At 50.3% G+C, this 18,731-nt stretch overlaps 1 protein-coding gene across 1 annotated transcript in view; it reads right to left on the reverse strand.

Moving 5' to 3' along the window:
* The window catches only part of LOC107106207 (integrin alpha-M-like), a 56,949-nt gene that overhangs the window by 10,422 nt on the left and 27,796 nt on the right, over positions 1-18,731 (reverse strand). Inside the window, exons 10-23 of the mRNA XM_015406316.1 lie at positions 17,388-17,461; positions 15,351-15,480; positions 14,556-14,698; positions 12,598-12,741; positions 11,142-11,276; positions 9,534-9,740; positions 9,265-9,395; positions 6,925-7,052; positions 4,419-4,573; positions 4,151-4,282; positions 2,834-2,907; positions 2,161-2,302; positions 1,926-2,039; positions 829-908 (exon numbers count right to left, since the gene is read on the reverse strand). Coding sequence (XP_015261802.1) covers positions 829-908; positions 1,926-2,039; positions 2,161-2,302; positions 2,834-2,907; positions 4,151-4,282; positions 4,419-4,573; positions 6,925-7,052; positions 9,265-9,395; positions 9,534-9,740; positions 11,142-11,276; positions 12,598-12,741; positions 14,556-14,698; positions 15,351-15,480; positions 17,388-17,461 — 1,789 coding nt within the window. The remainder of the gene's footprint in view (positions 1-828; positions 909-1,925; positions 2,040-2,160; positions 2,303-2,833; positions 2,908-4,150; positions 4,283-4,418; positions 4,574-6,924; positions 7,053-9,264; positions 9,396-9,533; positions 9,741-11,141; positions 11,277-12,597; positions 12,742-14,555; positions 14,699-15,350; positions 15,481-17,387; positions 17,462-18,731) is intronic.

An 18,731-nucleotide genomic window follows, 5' to 3' on the forward strand; every position in this document is an offset into this window, starting at 1 on the left:
GGAAAGAGGGAAAGAAAGAGGCTTCTTGCTCCTCGTGGCCCGGGGCTGCTGGGAGCAAGGGGTGGGGCTTGTTGCATGTGCCTGCCCCCTGGGCTCTACTGCCGGAGCTCCGCTCCTGTGCGCTCCTGCAGGAAATGACCCCTGGTGGTAAACCAGGATCTACAGGCTTCCCCCATTAGACCTGGTGAGGAAAGTATTAGCCTTGTCGAGGTCCCAAGTGACCAGACCTCAATGAGGAGAGTTTTCCTCTTCCAGGCTTTTCCTCTACCTTCCCACCCCACCTCTCCCCAAACCAAACCAAACTGTGATTCCAGCATCCAACACTAGTAATAAGAAGACGATGGCAGATATAGTCAGCCTAGGTACTAAACTGTGCCTTCATGTCTAGGCTTGCCAGGTGTGCACTCATGGTGGGCAAACACCCAGCCATTTTGGCCACTGCCTACTGACGTTCTCCTGGTTGGCAAGTGAAATCAGCCCTCCCCGGCCAAACAGGAGGGAGCAGTGACTGTCGTCACCATGTAATGATGCCACTTCCTGTGCGACCCAGAAGTCACTGCCCCCCATAGGTAGTACCTCCCCCCATCTCCTGCAGGTTGTCTGGCAACCCCACTTAAAGTGGGGTTAAAGTGTGCAACTAGGGCCAGGGAGACCAGGGTTCGAATTCCCACTAACCTATTAAACTCACCTTGGGACGTCTATTATTTCTCAGCCTAACTTACCTCAGAGGAGAATATGCAAAGAGAAAATGGCCGACCATTTACAACCACCCAAAGCTCCTTGGAGGATAAGCAGAGTGATAAATATGTCAGACGGGTGGAGCCTCACCTGCCAGCCGTGGCGTTGATCTGCACCTCGCTCCCCAGAACTCCTTCAGGGTCAATGGAAAAAGCTACAGTGAAGATGACCTAAAACAGAGGGAGACACAACACAAAGTACCTTAGAGAGACCTTAAAGCCAGTTACCACATTGATAATGGTCAACTCTCGTGGCTGCTGCTTCTCCCAGAGATCTGAGGCATTTTAACCTTTAGATGGGCCTCAGGAAACCAGGACTGCCAACCTCCAGGGGGGCCTGGAGCTCTCCCGTAACTACAGCTCCTCTCCAGACTACAGAGATCAGTCCCCCTGGAGAAAATGGCTGCTTCGGGAAGGTGGAGTCTATGGCACCAGACTCTGCTGAGGTCCCTCCCTGGGCTCCACCCCTAAAATCTCCAGGTGTTTCCCAACCCAGAGCTGGCAAGCAACCCTACCTATCAAATAAGATACTTCTGAGGTCACATGGATCCAATGATTTATTCCAAAGTAATAACCTCCAGACTTCCTTCAAACTCTGGCAGAAGATGGTTTCTCTCTTTTTTACTGTGAGCTCAGGGCAAATCCTTACACAAAGCACAGATAGGCAATGGGGTGAGCGCCCCAGAATCCACTTTAACTTTTGTTTATATCGATGAGGAGTAGGTTTCCCAAGTCCCCCTGGGGGGCGGGGAAACCCCCGCCCCAGAGGCCCATTCCCCCGGGGGAACTCCACCCCGACGTGCGCATCACCCGGAAGTGACGCGACCACGCCGGGCATACTGGGGGCGGGGCCACAGCAATCCAAGGGAAAACTCTATGGTTTCCCCTCATATGGCCATGGCCCCGCCCCCAGCGTGCCTGCCGTCGTCACGTCACTTCCGGGTGACGTGCATGCGGCGCGCGTGCGCAGGATCGACTTGGCAACCCTAATGAGGCGTGAGTATGGTCCTCTAGGCTGGTTGCTAAGCTCCCAAAAACACCCTGGGGATGGTGACACACCACACAGAGACAGGCCTTCCCAGCAGCAGAGGGACATATTTGGCTGTGGAATCCACTCCCTTTAAGGGCAAATATTGGCCACATGGAAAAGGCTTCCTACACCTCGATATTCTGAGGGTGGGAACTTACCTCAGCCCCACTTCGGAAGATGGGGTGGTTGATGTTGCAGGTGGTGTTCCTCAAAGAGTCCTCCCTTGAGGCAGGGGCAGAGGAGCACTTAATACCCATGTTCTTCCTGTTAGACTGAGCAGCAGGGGGACAGGACTGTGAAAGTGGGCACAGAGACAGGGAGACCTTCTCTCCTCCACCCCCACCCCGAAGCCAGGCCCCATCCCTTACTCCCCAACATTTCTGCTCCTCACACCTGCAGTATTTTGAACCTCCGGTAGGAGAGTGCCGAAGGATAGACAAAAGTCACGTTGGAACCGTAAGAATCCTCTCCGTCATTCCGGAAGAAGACAGTCACATTGAGCTCCAGGTCCTGACCCACCACGAGCATGTCTAGGCTGAAGAAAAAGGGGAAGAGAGTCTGTGGTGAATCTCTGAAACAAGAAACGTGGTGGTATTGCTGTGGAGGGAGGGAAAGGCACTCCACGGTCCACCTGGGCCCAATTGTCCTCCATTGCTGCCTCACAAATCCCCGAGTCAATCCTGAGAAGGAAAGTATGTTCTGAGCTTGAACTCTGGATGGAGGGAAAAGATGGTGGAAAGTAAGCCAAGGCAGCCTGGTGAACTTCCTCAGAGAGGTGTCCTGGCTGTGCAGCAAGCATTCCGTCCCACAGCTTTTTAGCACCAACGTTGACAGGCCCAGAAGTTAATTGGATATTGCCAATCTGAGGCCCAACTTGCTGGGGAAATTTCAGGCTTCCTCAGAGAGGTGTCCTGGCAGTGCAGCAACCATTCCGTCCCACAGCTTTTTAGCACCAAAGTTGACAGGCCCAGAAGTTAACTGGATATTGTCAGTCTGAGGCCCAACTTGCTGGGGAAATTTCATTTAGGTAAAGGGGGATAAGGGGGTGGGGGGAATCCTCACTTACCCTGAGAAATTAAAGGCGGTTTTTAAGATATCTTTACAGACTCCATCGTGGCCACAATTCTTCTCAAAGGGCAGCTGTGAGTGGAGGGGGGAGGGACAGAGAGCACATCACTCTTGCTGGAAGTATGAAAATTTAGCATCTATCCCTATACATCTCTTCCATTTCGAATCCTCCTCCTTTGATTTTAATGTCAAAAGTATTTATCCATCCCATGGCACTTATCTCCAAGGTGATACAGTAGGTTTTCCCCACACTCTTTATTCCTTACAATAACCCTGTGAGGTAGTAGAACGAATCTAGAGTCCAGTGGCACCTTTAAGACCAACAAAGTTTTATTCAAGGTATGAGCTTCCGTGTGCATGCGCACTTTTTCAAAGACTTATTCAAGGTGTGAGCTTTCGTGTGCATGCGCACTTTTTCACAGACTTATTCAAGGTGTGAGCTTTCGTGTGCATGCGCACTTTTTCAAAGACTTATTCACGGTGTGAGCTTTCGTGTGCATGCACACTTTTTCAAATACTTATTTGAAAAAGTGCTCATGCACACAAAAGCTCACACCTTGAATAAAACTTTGTTGGTCTTAAAGGTGCCACCGGACTCTAAATTTGTTCTACTGCTTCAGACTAACACGGCTGACCACCTCGACCAGTGAGGTAGATCAAGCATGACTCACTTTATGGCCGAGCAGAAATTTGAACCCAGAGCCTCTCTGGTACTGCAATGTCCATTACTCCACACAAGCAGCTAATCTCTTTTAACAGGTGACTCTCTGTAGTTAAATATCCTGTAATTCTGTGGACCTACCTACTGTAAACGGAGGGTTCAATTGGACAATGAGCCAGACCGTTGCTGTACTGATCTCCTTATCCAGTGAGATCTGCTCGTGGAATGGACCTCACGGGGTGGAGCTTCCCTGCTTCTCCCTTCTGCCAACTAATCCCCCCCGCCATGCTCTTCCTAGGAGTCCATGGCCCCTGTGAACAGCCCATACGGCAAAGTGGGGGTCAGCAGTGGCAGAAGGGAACTGGCGGAAAGGACCATCCTCTTTTCCAAAGACAGAAATGCCCTCAATTCTTTGAACCTGCTTGGCTGGATACAAGCCAGCTCTATGCTCATCGGGAGAGAGCTACAAGCAAAGCATTTTAGGAGTGAACGGGCTAGATTCAGTGAGAGGTAGATTATCAGAAGCTAGATAATGTTTTTCCAGGCATCAAGCCTTGGATCTCTGCCAGTTGCACACATTGAGATACAACCAATCCCCAAGCAAGCAAGGAAGCAAGCAGAGCTGCCTCAAGGAAACAGAGGGCACAGACTCACCGATCCTGCAAACAGACGGGGAGAATCTTCCTTCAGGATGGCTCTCAGGTTGTCTGCCGAAGGAATGGGGTCTCCTGTTAGGTTGTAATTCAGCTGCAGCTTTATGGGCGTGAGGCTGTCTTCTATACAGACCTTGAGTCAGGGAGAGGCCAGAAGAAAAAGGGAGATCAGGTTTGTTGGATTCCACCATGACAGTCCTTGCCTCATGTGCCAAAAGGCCCACTCCCTGGCCTTGCCTTCCCCTCCTCCACTGAAGCGCTGAGCTCACCGGCAGCTTTATGCGGTAGGTCATGCACTTCTCAGCCAAGCCCATCTGCATCTCATTGGTGAGGGTGGAGGAGCCGCTATCGAAAGCAGCCCGGACTTTCATCCGACCGGGATCCAAAACCAAGGAGTACCAAACGGTGCTTGAAATCCTATTGGCTGCAGGAGAGGGATTGAAAACAAACAGGGGAAATGCAGTGGGTATGTCTGGGATGTGCTGTGCAGCTTCTTTTCTCTAGGGGGCGTTAGCTGTAACCGGGGGCTGAGATCAAGCTATCGCCGTGACTTTCCTTCCCTCAGGGAACCATTTCCACATCCATATTTCTGCTGAAGGACCCTTATGCAATGCAGAGGACATGGGTGTGTTCTAGTGTGCTCACTAGCAGGGCTGTGGCTCAGTGGCAGAGCATCTGCTTGGCATGTAGGAGGGCCCTCCAAGCCAGGTTCAGTCCCTGACATCTCCAGTTAAAAGGACCAGACAATAAGAGATGTGAAAGACCTCCACCTGGAACCTTGGGGTGCGGCTGCCAGCCTGAGTAGACAATACTGACCTTGATGGGCCAGTGGTCAGATTCAGTATAAGGCAGCTTCAAGTGATGCCCATCCATCCATCCATCCATCCATCCATCCATCCATCCATCCATCCATCCATCCATCCATCCATCCATCTATCTGGTGTAGTGGTTAAGTGCGCGGACTCTAATCTGGGAGAACCGGGTTTTATTCCAAACTCTTCCACTTGCAGCTGCTGGATGACCTTGGGCAAGCCATAGTTCTGCCACAGCTGTTCTTGAAAAGAGCAGCTTCTGCCAAGAGCTCTCTCAGCCCCACATACCTCACAGGGTGTCTATTGTGGGGAGGGGAAGGGAAAGGAGCTTGTAAGCCGCTCTGAGACTCCTTTGGGTAGTGAAGAGCGGAGTATAAATCCAGTCTTCTGTCTGCCTGCCTGCCTGCCTGTCTATCTATCTAGTACTGCTCATACAGCTATCACCTTAAGTAGAAATCAGAACCAAGAAAATATTTAAAAATACCTTACTCAGTATTATTTCTCTTATATTTGATTATTGCGCGTATGAATTTTGCCATTGAGAGGTTGACACGATCACTTGTCCAGGGCTCTTTTTGTAGGAAAAGCCCAGCAGGAACTCATTAGCATATTGGGCCACACCCTTGACAGCACAACTCATTAGCACATTAGGCCGCACCCCCATGTTGCCAGAAGTGTGCTCATCCAGCCACAGCCACCTTTTGCTTCTTATTCTGTTTACCTTGTTTGTGGTCAAAACCCAGGGCCTTTTTTTGAAGCAGGAACTCCTTTGCATGTTAGGCCACACACCCCTAATGTAGCCAATCCTAATGAGTTTCTGCTGTTGGGTGTGGCCTGTTATGCTAATGAGTTCCTGCTGGGCGTGGCCAACTTGGGAGCCAGCCGGAACTCCGTTCCTGCCCAAAAATAGCCCTGCTTGTATCCAACAGTCACCATGACATCTGGCCTCGAGCAATTCTGTATCGTTCAGTAAGCTTCATATGATGTGTCCCCTTGGTTCATATGGGATGGTGATCTGGTCTTTTGGGCCTCACAGTGACCCCTGCGCAGAGTGCACCCTAATTAAGTGCCTATCTAATAACCCCAATGCTGTCCGGGGACAGCTATAGCGGTGGACAAGCTGCCTCATCTCCCATTGTCCACTGGGACATATTTTCTCCTTGATCTGCCCCCAATAAGCTTCTGTGGGACCTGAGGGTTCTTAGGAACAGAGTTTGAAAAGTGTTGGTGATTATTGCAGTGACACCTGACTAAAACAGTGCGGTGGCTCAGCTGAGTCGTTCTCACACTGCTTCGTGGCCTGCCCTTGTGCATATGCCGGTCATACACAGAGTACTTGTTGGAAATATGTGTGTGTTGCAAGGTCTAATTCAGTCATTATAGGGTTAATCTGCTTTACCTTGTGTGCTATTGTTTAGAAGACGAAGAGATTGGATTTATACCCCGCCCTTCACTACCCAAGGGAGTCTCAGAGCGGCTTACAAACTGCTTTCTCTTCCCCTCCCCACAACAGACACCATGTGAGGTAGGTGGGGCTGAGAGAGCTCTGACAAAAACTGCTCTTTTTCAGGAACAGCTGTGGCAGAACTATGGCTTGCCCAGGGTCATCCAGCAGGTGCAAGTGGAGGAGTGGGGAATCAAACCCAGTTCTCCCAGATTAGAGTCCATGCACTTAACCACTACACCAAACTGACTCTCTTTAGACTGACCTGGAAGGGAAACCTGGCTTAGAGCCAATGAAAACAAAGCCTGCAAAATCTAAGTCTGTTTACTCACAATCATTGGTTAATGCACTCAGGTGATTTCCTTCTAGGGGTCAAGAAGAACCTCCACTGCTGTTGTTGCAGTTGTTGTTGAGAAACTGGTGGACGTTGCAACGCACACATGTTTCCAAAACCCCTTCTCAAGGTCTGACAGTCCCAACACCCAAGCTCCACGCATGCCCCTGGTTCTGTGGACCTACCTGGTGTAAACGGAGAGTTCAACCGGACGGTGAGGCAGACCGTTGCCGTGCTGACCTCCTTATCCAGCTGATCCTGGCCTTGGCACTCAAAGGCGGAGAGGGGGATCACAGACGGGGAGAAGGTGATGCTGGGGTAATAAAGTAAAAGAAGAGCATAAAACAGAGACTATTAGGCAACTATTATTATATATTTGATCGTGTATTTCGGATGCAGTAGCATGCTACCCAAAATTTGGCCACAGTTTCGATAATTGTCCGATTCCCATCAATTAACAATCAGTTACACTGCTCAGCACCTGATTGTCCCACCATATCTGTTATAAAAGGAGTAATATATTTGTCACGGATCTTGTTATACCCATTACATCTGAGCATCATGTGCTCAATAGTTTCTGTCTCCTGAGCCGCATCGACAAAGTCTATATTCAGTAAGGATCCTTTTGAATCTGCCCTCAAGCATCGCGGAGGGGAAAGCCTCACATCTGGCTATAGAGTTTTATTTTACTGTCCCAAATTCAGTTATATGAATGTTATATTTAAGCAGGGCTATTTTGGGGCAGGAACGCACAGGAACGGAGTTCCGGCTGGCTCCCAAGTTGGCCACGCCCAGCAGGAACTCATTAGCATAATAGGCCACACCCAACAGCAGAAACTCATTAGGATTGGCTACAATTAGGGGTGTGTGGCCTAAAATGCAAAGGAGTTCCTGCTCCAAAAAAAAAAAAAGCCCTGGATTTTGACAACAAACAAGGTAAAGAGAATAAGAAGCAAAAGATGGATGTGGCTGGGTTCTGGTAACATGGGGGTGTGGCCTAATATGCAAATAAGCTGTGCAGTCAGGGGTGTGGCCTAATATGCTAATGAGTTCCTGCTGTTGGGTATGGCAAATGAATAAATTATGCTAATGAGTTCCTCCTGGGCTTTTTCTACAAAAAAGCCCTGTATATATTTATTTAATTAATTACATTTGTATCCCGCCCTCCCCGCAGGTAGGCTCAGGGCAGCTAACAATATAAGCCCTTCCCTTACCAACAGGCTGTGCAATTTTGGGGAACCACTGTAAATTTGGGTTGCCAACCCCCAGGGGGAAGTTAAGAACAACCAAAATACAACTGTGATATAATTACTCAGTGTCAACACTGTATAGTCGATTGTATTGTTTACCAAGCAGATTCATACAAACATTTACATGCAAAGAGTGTAACAGGTAAACGTTTTAAATAAAGCACTTGTGCCAGTTCTAATAATTTCCTTGTCCGTTTCTAATCATGTAGTTTTAGCCCACGCGCAGCAACTGTCAAGGCTTCCAATGGGCCTTATTCACGCGATCGCTCGTATGCTGCAACCTCCAGGTGGCAGCTGGAGATCTCCTGTTCTTAGAATTGATCTCCAGGTGGAACCATGGAATCACAGAATCACAGAGCTGGAAGGGGCCATAGAGACCATCTAGACCAACCCCTGGCAGGATCAGCCTAGAGCAGCCCTGACAAGTGTTTGTCCAGCCACTGCTTAAAGACTGCCAGTGAGGGGGACCAAGATCAGTTCTCCTGGGGGGGATGGCTGCTTTGGAGGCTGGACTCAATGGCATTATCACCCTGGAGTTGGCAACCATATTGTAAATGGTTATTTTAAAAACCTTTATAAGACGTCAATGACTCTGTGCTGCATCACCTGAGAATAAGAGTCCCTGGCGCAGGGGCAGAGCCGGTGCTACGCACGTAAAAGGCTCCAGCTTTTATTCTCCAGCTGAAAGTTCCGGGGCACTGTGCCGGAAAAGACCCTTCACTCCTGGAGGGCTGCTGCTAAGCAGAGCAGCCGATACTGAGCTAGAGGGATGAGCAGCTGCTCCACAGATTTGTCTGTCAAGGGCAGTACGTTTGGCGGCGGAAAGTGCTGTCGAGCCGCAGCTGACGCGTGGCGACCCCTCCTGGGGTTGTCAAGACAAGAGAAATCCAGAGGTGGTCGCCATCGCCTGCCTCTGCGTAACACTCCTGGGGTCGCTTCCCATCCAAGTACTAACCAGGGCCAACCCTGTTAAGCTTCCAAGGTCTGACAAGATCAGGCCAGGGTGGGCCAACCAGGTCTTTGGCTGTGAACGTGCTACCAGGTCACAACTGACTTACGGCAACCTCATGTCGCTTTCAAGGCCAGAGATGCTCAGAAGCGGCTTGCCCTCGCCCGCCTTGGACTTCCTGGGTTCTCCTCTCCCACCCAAATACTAACAAGGGATGACCCTGCTGAGCTTCTGAGGTCTGACCAGATCTAGCTCGCCTGGGGCCATATGCAGGTCAGGGCAGCAGCGTGTTTAGGCAGAGGCCAAAGGCCACCCCAGTCCTTCACCTCAGCAGCAGCACTTGCCCACGAGCCCCCGTCGCGATGTCTGGGAGTCCGTCTTCTGTGAGATCCGTCCCAGCGGCAACAGCCTGGCCAAAGTAGTGAAGCTGGTTGGGGAACCGAGATCCTCGGATGTGCTGCGGGCAGAAGAAAGTGTGTCAGCGGGGGGTGGGGGAGGGGCCTGTGCCACCATCAGTATACGAAGGGGGCGGAGTCTGCGATGTTGCCTTTGCTCCTGAAGAACGAGGTGGGGGCAGGGAGCGGTTGGCCCTCACCTGACTATACTGCGGGTTGATGGAGCCGTAGCGTCCCTGGAAGATGTACAGGGCCCCTCGATTTGCATCCTCCATTGGAGCTCCAATCGCCACATCCATCCATCCGTCTCCCGTTATGTCACCTATTTCTGCGATGCAGGCTCCGAAGCGGCCTAAAGGGTATTTGCGCTCCCCTTGCAACTCCTGGGTGCTGACAAACGTCTCCCCCTGGCAAGTTAAGAAAGGGGACAGGAGAGCGGGTGAAGCCAAAGAACCAGTCGGTGATGAAAACGCTCTGCCGTGAACCCAGGCACTGACTCTTCTTTGGCACCCACTGGGGGAGGGAGGCCCTGGAAGATTCCACACGGACTAGGGTTGCCAGGTCCACCCTCACCACCAGGGGGAGGTAAAGTTGCCAGATCCAGGTTTGGAAACTCCTGGAGATTTGGGGGTGGAGCCTGGGGAGGACAGGAGACCTCAGTGGGGCGCAATGCCACAGAGTTCACCCTCCAAAACATCCATTTTCTCCAGGGGAACTGATCTCTGTAGTCTGGAGACGAGCTGTGATTCTGGGGGATCCCCAGGTCCCACCCGGAGGCTGGCATCCCTAACACCGACTCTGAAGAAACAAGTCGCCTGTACCTACAGAACCAACATATCCTGGTGTTGATACTTCCCTTTGTCCAATCTAGCAACGTACTTTGGAGCCCTTGACAGCAGAAAGTTCCTCCAGTGACACACCTCGGTTCTGACCTACCACAGTTTTATCCTGTCCCTCTTTCAAGGAGCTTGGGGAAGAGCACATAGTTTTCTTCGCCTCCTTTTTATCCGCACAGCAACTCTGTGGGGTGGGTGAGGCTGAGAGAGGGAATGACTGGCCCAGGGTCACCTAGCAGGTTTCATGGCAGACAGGAGAAAGGTCTCCCAGATTCTAGTTCAAGACTTTTAACCCAAGGGCCCCAACCTTTGTGAGCCTCTGGACACCTTTGGAATTCTGTGCAACCACAAAATGGCCACCAAAGGAGGCTGAGCCAGCTACAGAATGGCCACCACAGGAGGCAGAGCTACATACACAGAGGCCACCACAGGAGGCAGAGCCAGCTACAAAATGGCCACCACAGGAGGCAGGGCCCCATCCACAGCCCAAGTGCAGGGGAGAAGAATTACATTAATTAAAAATACACTGGAAAAGAGGAGTAAGAGGGAACAAAACAAAACACTGTACTGGCAGCTGCCACTGAAAGAAATGTTGTTTTAATCTGTATCTACAGTCAGATTTTCAGTGGTCAATCAGAAGCCCTGCTGAGTAACAGCCCCACCTGTCCCCATCCACTTTCTAAAATCACTTGGTCACCAAGGAAGGTGCTGGTGGGCATCATCACACCCACTATGTTGAGGAGCCCTGCTTTAACCACTACACCACACTGGTGGATTTCATTAAAGGCCTCCTATCTTCCCCCCAAAATTCATGAACCAGCCTGCTACCCTTTCCTGGTCCCGCTTCCTGTTCCTCAGACGTCCTTTTGATAACTCTGCTGCAGCTGGGAAGCTTCTCCCAAAGAATTGTTCTTAGGGGCCTTCTTGGGCCATCTAGTAGAAAGGTCAAACCAGCATTCTTCCACCACGTACCTGCCTCTGGAAAACGTAGACCTTCCCTCCTGCCATACCGTCATAGTGCATGGGCGCACCGATGAGAACCAGGTCTGTGTCGGAGTTGCGGTCCAGGTCCACGGAGCACAGGGAAGCCCCAAAATAAGAACCAATCTGAGGGGTCTTAAAAAGTTCCCATGGTTAATAACTTGGAAGCAGAAGAATTTTTTGCAGACTAGAAAGACTTTAAAGAGTACTTCGAAAAATACTGGGATGTAAAAAACAATTTGATTTGCTTTGATAACTACTGAAATTTAAAAGAAGTAGAAAATTGATAAATGTATTTGAATAGCAGTTGAAAGATAAGTTACCTAGAGATGTATTATGAAAAAGAGAGGAATGAAGTGAATATAAGAATGGAGCAGGAGGTTGGAGCACTGTGGGAAGCCGAAAAGGGGGGGGGGAAATGAGGAGGAAATGATGTATAATGAAGTATTGATATGTTTACCTTTTTAATATATCCTAATAAATTGTTTTAAATAATTTAAAAAGTTGCCATGGTTAAAATTATTTATTAACTTTGGCCCCGGTCACACGGGAGGATTTGATCCGCAAGAGGGACGGATCGGGGGCGCATCAAGAGGGCGCGATCACACTGCAACATCTGGGAAGCGGTGCGCACCCGTCCCCGATCCATCCCTTCGGCCCACAAACGCGCATCAAAAAGGTACTAGCAAAAGAGCAGTACCTACCGGATAATGCGTGGCAACGGAAGGTGTCTTTTCGGGGAAGCACTGGTAGCCCGTCGCAGCCAGCGCCGTTCCCCATCCCACGCATGCACACAACCGCGCTACTGCCGGTTTGCTGCACAATGTGTGATCGGCTGCCGGAGCACGGAGCCGCGGGGGCACGTCGGAACGCGCTCCCACGGTTCTCTTTGCTCCGGCTCTGATTTGCCTCCCTTCGGCAGCGGATCATCCCGCTTGCAGGGGAGAAGAATTACATTAATTAAAAATACACTGGAAAAGAGGAGTAAGAGGGAACAAAACAAAACACTGTACTGGCAGCTGCCACTGAAAGAAATGTTGTTTTAATCTGTATCTACAGTCAGATTTTCAGTGGTCAATCAGAAGCCCTGCTGAGTAACAGCCCCACCTGTCCCCATCCACTTTCTAAAATCACTTGGTCACCAAGGAAGGTGTTGGTGGGCATCATCGTGCCCACTATGTTGAGGAGCCCTGTTTTAACCACTACACCACACTGGTGTATGTGGGATAACAAGGGATAAGTCTTGTGGATTTCATTAAAGGCCTTCTATCTTCCCCCCATAATCCAAGAACCAGCCTGCTACCCTTTCCTGGTCCCGCTTCCTGTTCCTCAGACGTCCTTTTGATAACTCTGCTGCAGCTGGGAAGCTTCTCCCAAAGAATTGTTCTTAGGGGCCTTCTTGGGCCATCTAGTAGAAAGGTCAAACCAGCATTCTTCCACCACGTACCTGCCTCTGGAAAACGTAGACCTTCCCTCCTGCCATACCGTCATAGTGCATGGGCGCACCGATGAGAACCAGGTCTGTGTCGGAGTTGCGGTCCAGGTCCACGGAGCACAGGGAAGCCCCAAAATAAGAACCAATCTGAGGGGTCTTAAAAAGTTCCCATGGTTAAAATTATTTATTAACTTTGGCCCCGGTCACACGGGAGGATTTGTTCCGCAAGAGGGACGGATTGGGGGCGCATCAAGCGGGCACAATCACACCGCAACATCTGGGAAGCGGCGCGCACCCGTCCCCGATCCATCCCTTTGGCCCACAAACGCGCATCAAAAAGGTACTAGCAAAAGAGCAGTACCTACCGGATAATGCGTGGCAACGGAAGGTGTCTTTTCGGGGAAGCACTGGTAGCCCGTCGCAGCCAGCGCCGTTCCCCATCCCACGCATGCACACAACCGCGCTACTGCCGGTTTGCTGCACAATGTGTGATCGGCTGCCGGAGCACGGAGCCGCGGGGGCACGTCGGAACGCGCTCCCACGGTTCTCTTTGCTCCGGCTCTGATTTGCCTCCCTTCGGCAGCGGATCATCCCGCTCGTGTGACCGGGACCTATGACAAGCTATCAAAAATGGTTTTCAACAAGCAACCATAACAACATAGCAGAGTTGCCAGTGATGCAAACATTTTCTGTCACTTGGTCTGTCTTGACCTTAGTGAGCTCCCTGGTTCCTCTCCTTCTGCTCCCCATCCCGCCAGGGTCTTCTAGTCACTTCGGACTGAAACCAAAGGCCGTTGTCCTGTTTGGCTCAAGACTTTCAGGTTAGATGCTAGAGATGCTTAGGGCTGAGTTGTGGGGAAAGTGCTGGTCCACGAAATTAACTTGAACCACATTGTGACAGGTTCTGCTATGGTGGCATTCCCTAAAGCATGGATGGGGAGTGGACCCTAAGCGTGGTTGCGAAACCCCACCTGCTGAGTCATGAACGCCTGCAGAGCTGCCATTTTCCTTCTCCTTTGGGGAAGGATCTGCTGGTAGAGCACAGATGTAGAAAGAAGGCAGAAGGACAGGGAGGCAAGGTGACTCGGACAGACAAAGCATGCACTCTTTGCAACCCACTCTGTGAGAGACGTGAACCGGAAATAGGGTCTTCTTGGTAGCGACTCCCATGCTGAAGCTCCCTTCGAAGGCTTGCCTGGTGGTAAGTTTACATTCTTTTTAGGCACCAGGCAAGGACACTGTTTGTCTCCCAAATGTTTCAGACTCCCTACAGTTTTGTGTGTTGTTTTTTTAAAAAGTTCTTGTTTTATTATGACCTTATCGTAGCTCGGTAGATTTTTAATATATGCTTTTTAGTCTGGTGCCTTTTACTATTGCAAAGCTCTTCTTTCCTTTCGGCCCTTCTTTTAGTCCACTACTGGGGTAGGCTGTTTTTTTTGTTTTTTTTAAAAATGGTAATTGATTATTACAATTTTAATATGTTGCAAACCACCAGGGCTATTTTTGGGCAGGAACGCACAGGAACGGAGTTCCGGCTGGCTCCCAAGTTGGCCATGCCCCGCAGGAACTCATTAGCATAATAGGCCACACCCAACAGCAGAAACTCATTAGGATTGGCTACATTAGGGGTGTGTGGCCTAACATGCAAAGGAGTCCCTGCTACAAAAAAAGGCCCTGGGTTTTGACAACAAACAAGGTAAACAGAATAAGAAGCAAAAGGTGGGTGTGGCTGGATGAGCACACTTCTGGTAACATGGGGGAGTGGCCTAATATGCTAATGAGCTGTGCTGTCAGGGGTGTGGCCTATTATGTTAATGAGTTCCTGCTGTTGGGTGTGGCCTATTATGCTAATGAGTTCCTGCTGGGCTTTTTCTACAAAAAGAGCCCTGCAAACTACTGCAGATTTCCCCAGAGAGAGCACGGTATAAATAAATCAAATAGACTCGCCGCCTGTTGCACAGCCCGTTTACCTGTTTCAAAGACAGGTCTGACTTCCGCTGCCACTGCCCGTTTTCTTGGCTGAAGAGGACGACCCGGCCGATGTGCTTATAGCGAGGGGCCCCCACCACGTAGCTGCGCCTTCCTCCCAGCTGAACCATCTGCACTGAATAACCTTGGAGGGACGAAAAGCACAGTTACTTCCAGCAGGGAAGTAGTCAACTTACAGCTTTATAAATGTCACTTCAGCACCTATCTGCTCCAGTTTTGCTGCTGATGAGAAGCAGGGTTGTTGTTTTTTCCTCCCATGCTTCCACACAGCCCCGTGGTACTCTTGTGTGCCTTTTGGCTTCTCCCCGGCTTTCCTGAGATCTTTCTAAACCTGGGGTGGCTCATGTGGAAAGAACAGCCTGGTTCTTTCCCGCTCCTATCGTACTGGCACCCTGCTTCAAGCTTTGGTTGTGGAGGAGGAACGAGGGGTACAAGTGAGATCTCCGAGCCCCACCCATCCACCAGGTTACTCAATTAGTTTGGTGCAGAAGAGAACAGAAAAAGCAACGTTTTGGGTTTTGGATTTGGGGAGACAATAACGTTGCCGTGAAGAGGGTGTGGCTGTGTGCTTCTTCTGCCCTCCAACCACACAGCCTGTGCAACCAGTCTGTATTTTGTAAACAACCAGAGAGGCTAAAAGTCTGCAGGACCCTCTCATGCAAAGGAAGCAGATTCTGAAACGCTGCTCTGAGGTTCCCACCAAATGCTCCCAGCAATTCTGACACAGCCCCAAAACACACAGGGGGAGGGACAGAGAGTTGCTTTTGGACTCTTACCAAGATAAGCATCATTCATGTCCTTAGTGGAGCTGGTCACATTGATAAAGTTCGGATCACCACCACTGCCGTATAGGAAAAGCCCTCCAGACCAGTCGTAGGCTCCCACGGCCCCCAGCACAAAGCCGTCCTAGAACCATTGCAAGAAGAAGAAGAGCACCAGTGAAGGAGAGCATGTAAACTAAGGTGTGTGATTTGGGGGTGGGGTGGAGAATCCCAAACATAAATTGCATCTGATGGCAAAACACCCCTAAGTGTGACACTTGGTATTTTCCTCTTTGGAGGATAAGCACTGCACCCCCACACCCTCCTACCCTAATTGTGTCTGGAGAAATCTCAGCTACTATTTCCAAATACATTTACAGACCAAATTTAGAGCCCAGCGTTGCCTTTAAGACCAACAAAGGCTTATTCGAGGTATGAGCATTTGTCAACCAAGGTTTATTCGAGGTATGAGCCGGATGCCATGATCTTAGTTTTTTTGATGTTGAGCTTCAAGCCCACTTTTGTTCTACTGCTTCAGACCAACACGACTGACCATGACCACATGGAACCACCAAATACATTCATGTAGATTTCTTTCCTAGCCTGTCCCCGTGGCTCAAGTATATCACCACTTCATTTCAGCTTTAAGCATGGAGGCTGTCAGGACTCAATCCCTTCCTGGGTCTTAAGCCTGAGAACTGGGGGTATCGTGGCAGAGATGCCACCAAACGTATGCCAAGGGAGGGGCAGATGGATATAATGGGATATCAATGGCCAAGATGATTAAAGGCAGGGGTCATTTCGTAGAAAAAGAGGTGCAGGAGCGCATTAGCATAACTCATTTGCATAGGCCACACCCCCTGACATCACCGGAAATGTGTCAGAAGGCAACACCCACTGCTCAGGCTCCACTGGACTGTTTTGGGTGGCTAGCTATGGGGGAGATCTGTCCTTGCAGAGGAGGGAGAGCTTGTACCTGAATAAAACCTGGTCTTAAACCTGGTGCCACTGGACTGTTTTGGACTGGGGGGCTGGGAGGGGCTCTGTAACTTACCTGGCTGGGAGCAGGGGGTGGGGCTTGTTGCATGTATCCGCCCCCTGGGCTCTTTACTGCCAGAGCTCCGCTCCTGTGCGCTCCTGCTGGAAATGACCCCTGATTAAAGGGCACCACTATATCCTGAGGTAGCGAACCTCTCAATACCAGTGGTAGGAAGCAACATCAAGGGAAGGCCTCGGCCTCTGTGCCCTGTTGTTCACCGTCCAGGATAACTGCTTGGCCACTGTGTGAGGCAGGATGTTGGACTGGGTGGACCACTTGGCCTCAACCAGCAGGGCACCTCTTATATTCGTAACATTATAAGGGAATTGTGGGAGGACAAACTGGGCCTGGAGGGATCCCTCTCAGCCCTGAATTGGCTTGGCAAGTCCTGTGACAGTCTCTGTTCTGTATACAGACCTCAAGGGTGGGTCCAATATCTCTTTTCCCCACAAAGCAATTCAAACACCAAACCCCCTGTTTGCCAATTTGTGTGACGGGAGTCCATTCTGTCAGTGATACGGCCATCCTCTGAGAAATGTAGTTGGGACTGGAACCTGTGGAGGGGTGTCTTGTCTCATGTAGTGTATCAGGCCCCGACAGGGCCGGGCATGCCTGGACTTGCCCAGGCACAAACACCTCAAGCTTTATGCCAAAAGACAATGGGCCAGTAGGATCCTAGCCAGGCCCAATGAAAGGGCTAGGTCCCAGGCTGAGAGGCCAATAGGTCTCTTGGTCACTGTAAATAGCCTATCTGGAGTGGGGGTGTGTTTGGTGGTGGGTTTCTCTGAGGGAATATATAAGCCGGCCTGCGAGCCGGTTAAGCTGTCTTTGTTCCTGACTAATAAAAGGTATGCTTAGCTGAAATCACTTCCCGTATGCATACTTTTCATCTCATCTGCACTTATTCACTGTCCCTCTAATGATCCAAATGTAGCTTGTTTGGGCGTAGAGGTGAGGACACCCAGGAGGTATCAGCCTGTCAAACAGGTAGCCTGGGAGCAGGAAGCACTTACGGGGGTCACCAAGGCGCTGAGTCCTTCCTGGGACATCTCCAGCTGGAAGGAACTGCTGCTTTGGGACTCTGTACCTGCAAGGAGGAGGGTGGAAGGAAAGAGACTACTGTCAAAGGTCCGAGGCTCTGGAGTTCGGCGGTGCCCGATGGGGGCACAGAATGGCACCTGGCTGTGCTAAGCAGCCCAAGGGTGGAGCCTGATGGGTAGGTCCAGGGCTGGCGCCAGCATACCCTACGGTGGAGCAGCTGCCAGGGCTTAGAACTCCTGGTGGGGCCCACTGCCACTGGCCACACATGCCCCCTGCTGCCCACCCACCCTTCCCCTAAGAAATCTGCCCAGGACCCCCCAAACTCTGGAACTGGCCTGGGGAGAGCATAAGCTTTTAGGACAAGAAGAAACCAGCTTGCTGCCTTTATTATTGCTCCTGATTGTCAGATTTTATTTCTCTCCCTGGAGACTAAGCCCTTCTCAATCCTAAGAACACTTTCCTGGGAGTAAGCCCCATTGAATAAAATGGGACTTACTTCCAAGTAGACTCCAGGAGAACCCAGAGCGTTGACTGATGAAAACTGGTTTCCTGTGCTGGGCAGAGCTAACAGGGTGTGTGTGTGTGGGTGAAGACTTGCACTAGTTTTACCGTTTTCGTGCTTACTACTCAGCAAGCTAGAAGACCGTTTCCCCCCTTTATAGGAGAAGACAGAAGGCGAAATGGAACCAAGCTCCAGTTTATTTTGAAATGGAGTACAACTTGTATTTCTTAAATTAACTTCTGTCCCGTATTATTTAGCTTTCACACATGCTAAATAATGCCGTTTCAGTCCACTTCAGCGATTGTTTGCGGGTGGATTTTGCCATTTCACACAGTAAAATCCAGCTGCAAAGTGCACTGAAAGTGGATTGAAAGTGCGTTATTTGGTGTGTTGGAAATCAAACCAGCTGGATCCAGGATAATTGCTAAATGCAGAATAAATCATAGTGCTGTGAAGAAGTCTAACTGACAATTTTCAAACATCTACAAAAACACGCGTTTTCATTTCTGACATGTTTCCCTTATAAATCCCTCCCTCCACAGAAATCATTCCCAAAGTGGAAGAAAATGGCCAGGTAAGAAAATCTGTAGGGAGGTGGATACTGGGAAGGGGGGAGAGAGAGAGAGAGCGATCCTCCACTGACTTTTCCCTCTGTTGTCTGCTGTTTTACCAAAGGTGCAGTTCAAAACCACATTCAAATACCTCGGGGCAACGCTGTACTGACGGCAAAGTCACCCTTGAATGGCCATAAATCTATGCAGAAGGTACCATAAAACCCGATGATCAAAGAAGGCGAAAGCGGCATGCAATGCAG

The sequence above is a fragment of the Gekko japonicus genome, unplaced genomic scaffold, assembly GCF_001447785.1.
Source record: "Gekko japonicus isolate JY-2015 unplaced genomic scaffold, Gekko_japonicus_V1.1 scaffold2016, whole genome shotgun sequence".
Classification (NCBI taxonomy): domain Eukaryota; kingdom Metazoa; phylum Chordata; class Lepidosauria; order Squamata; family Gekkonidae; genus Gekko; species Gekko japonicus.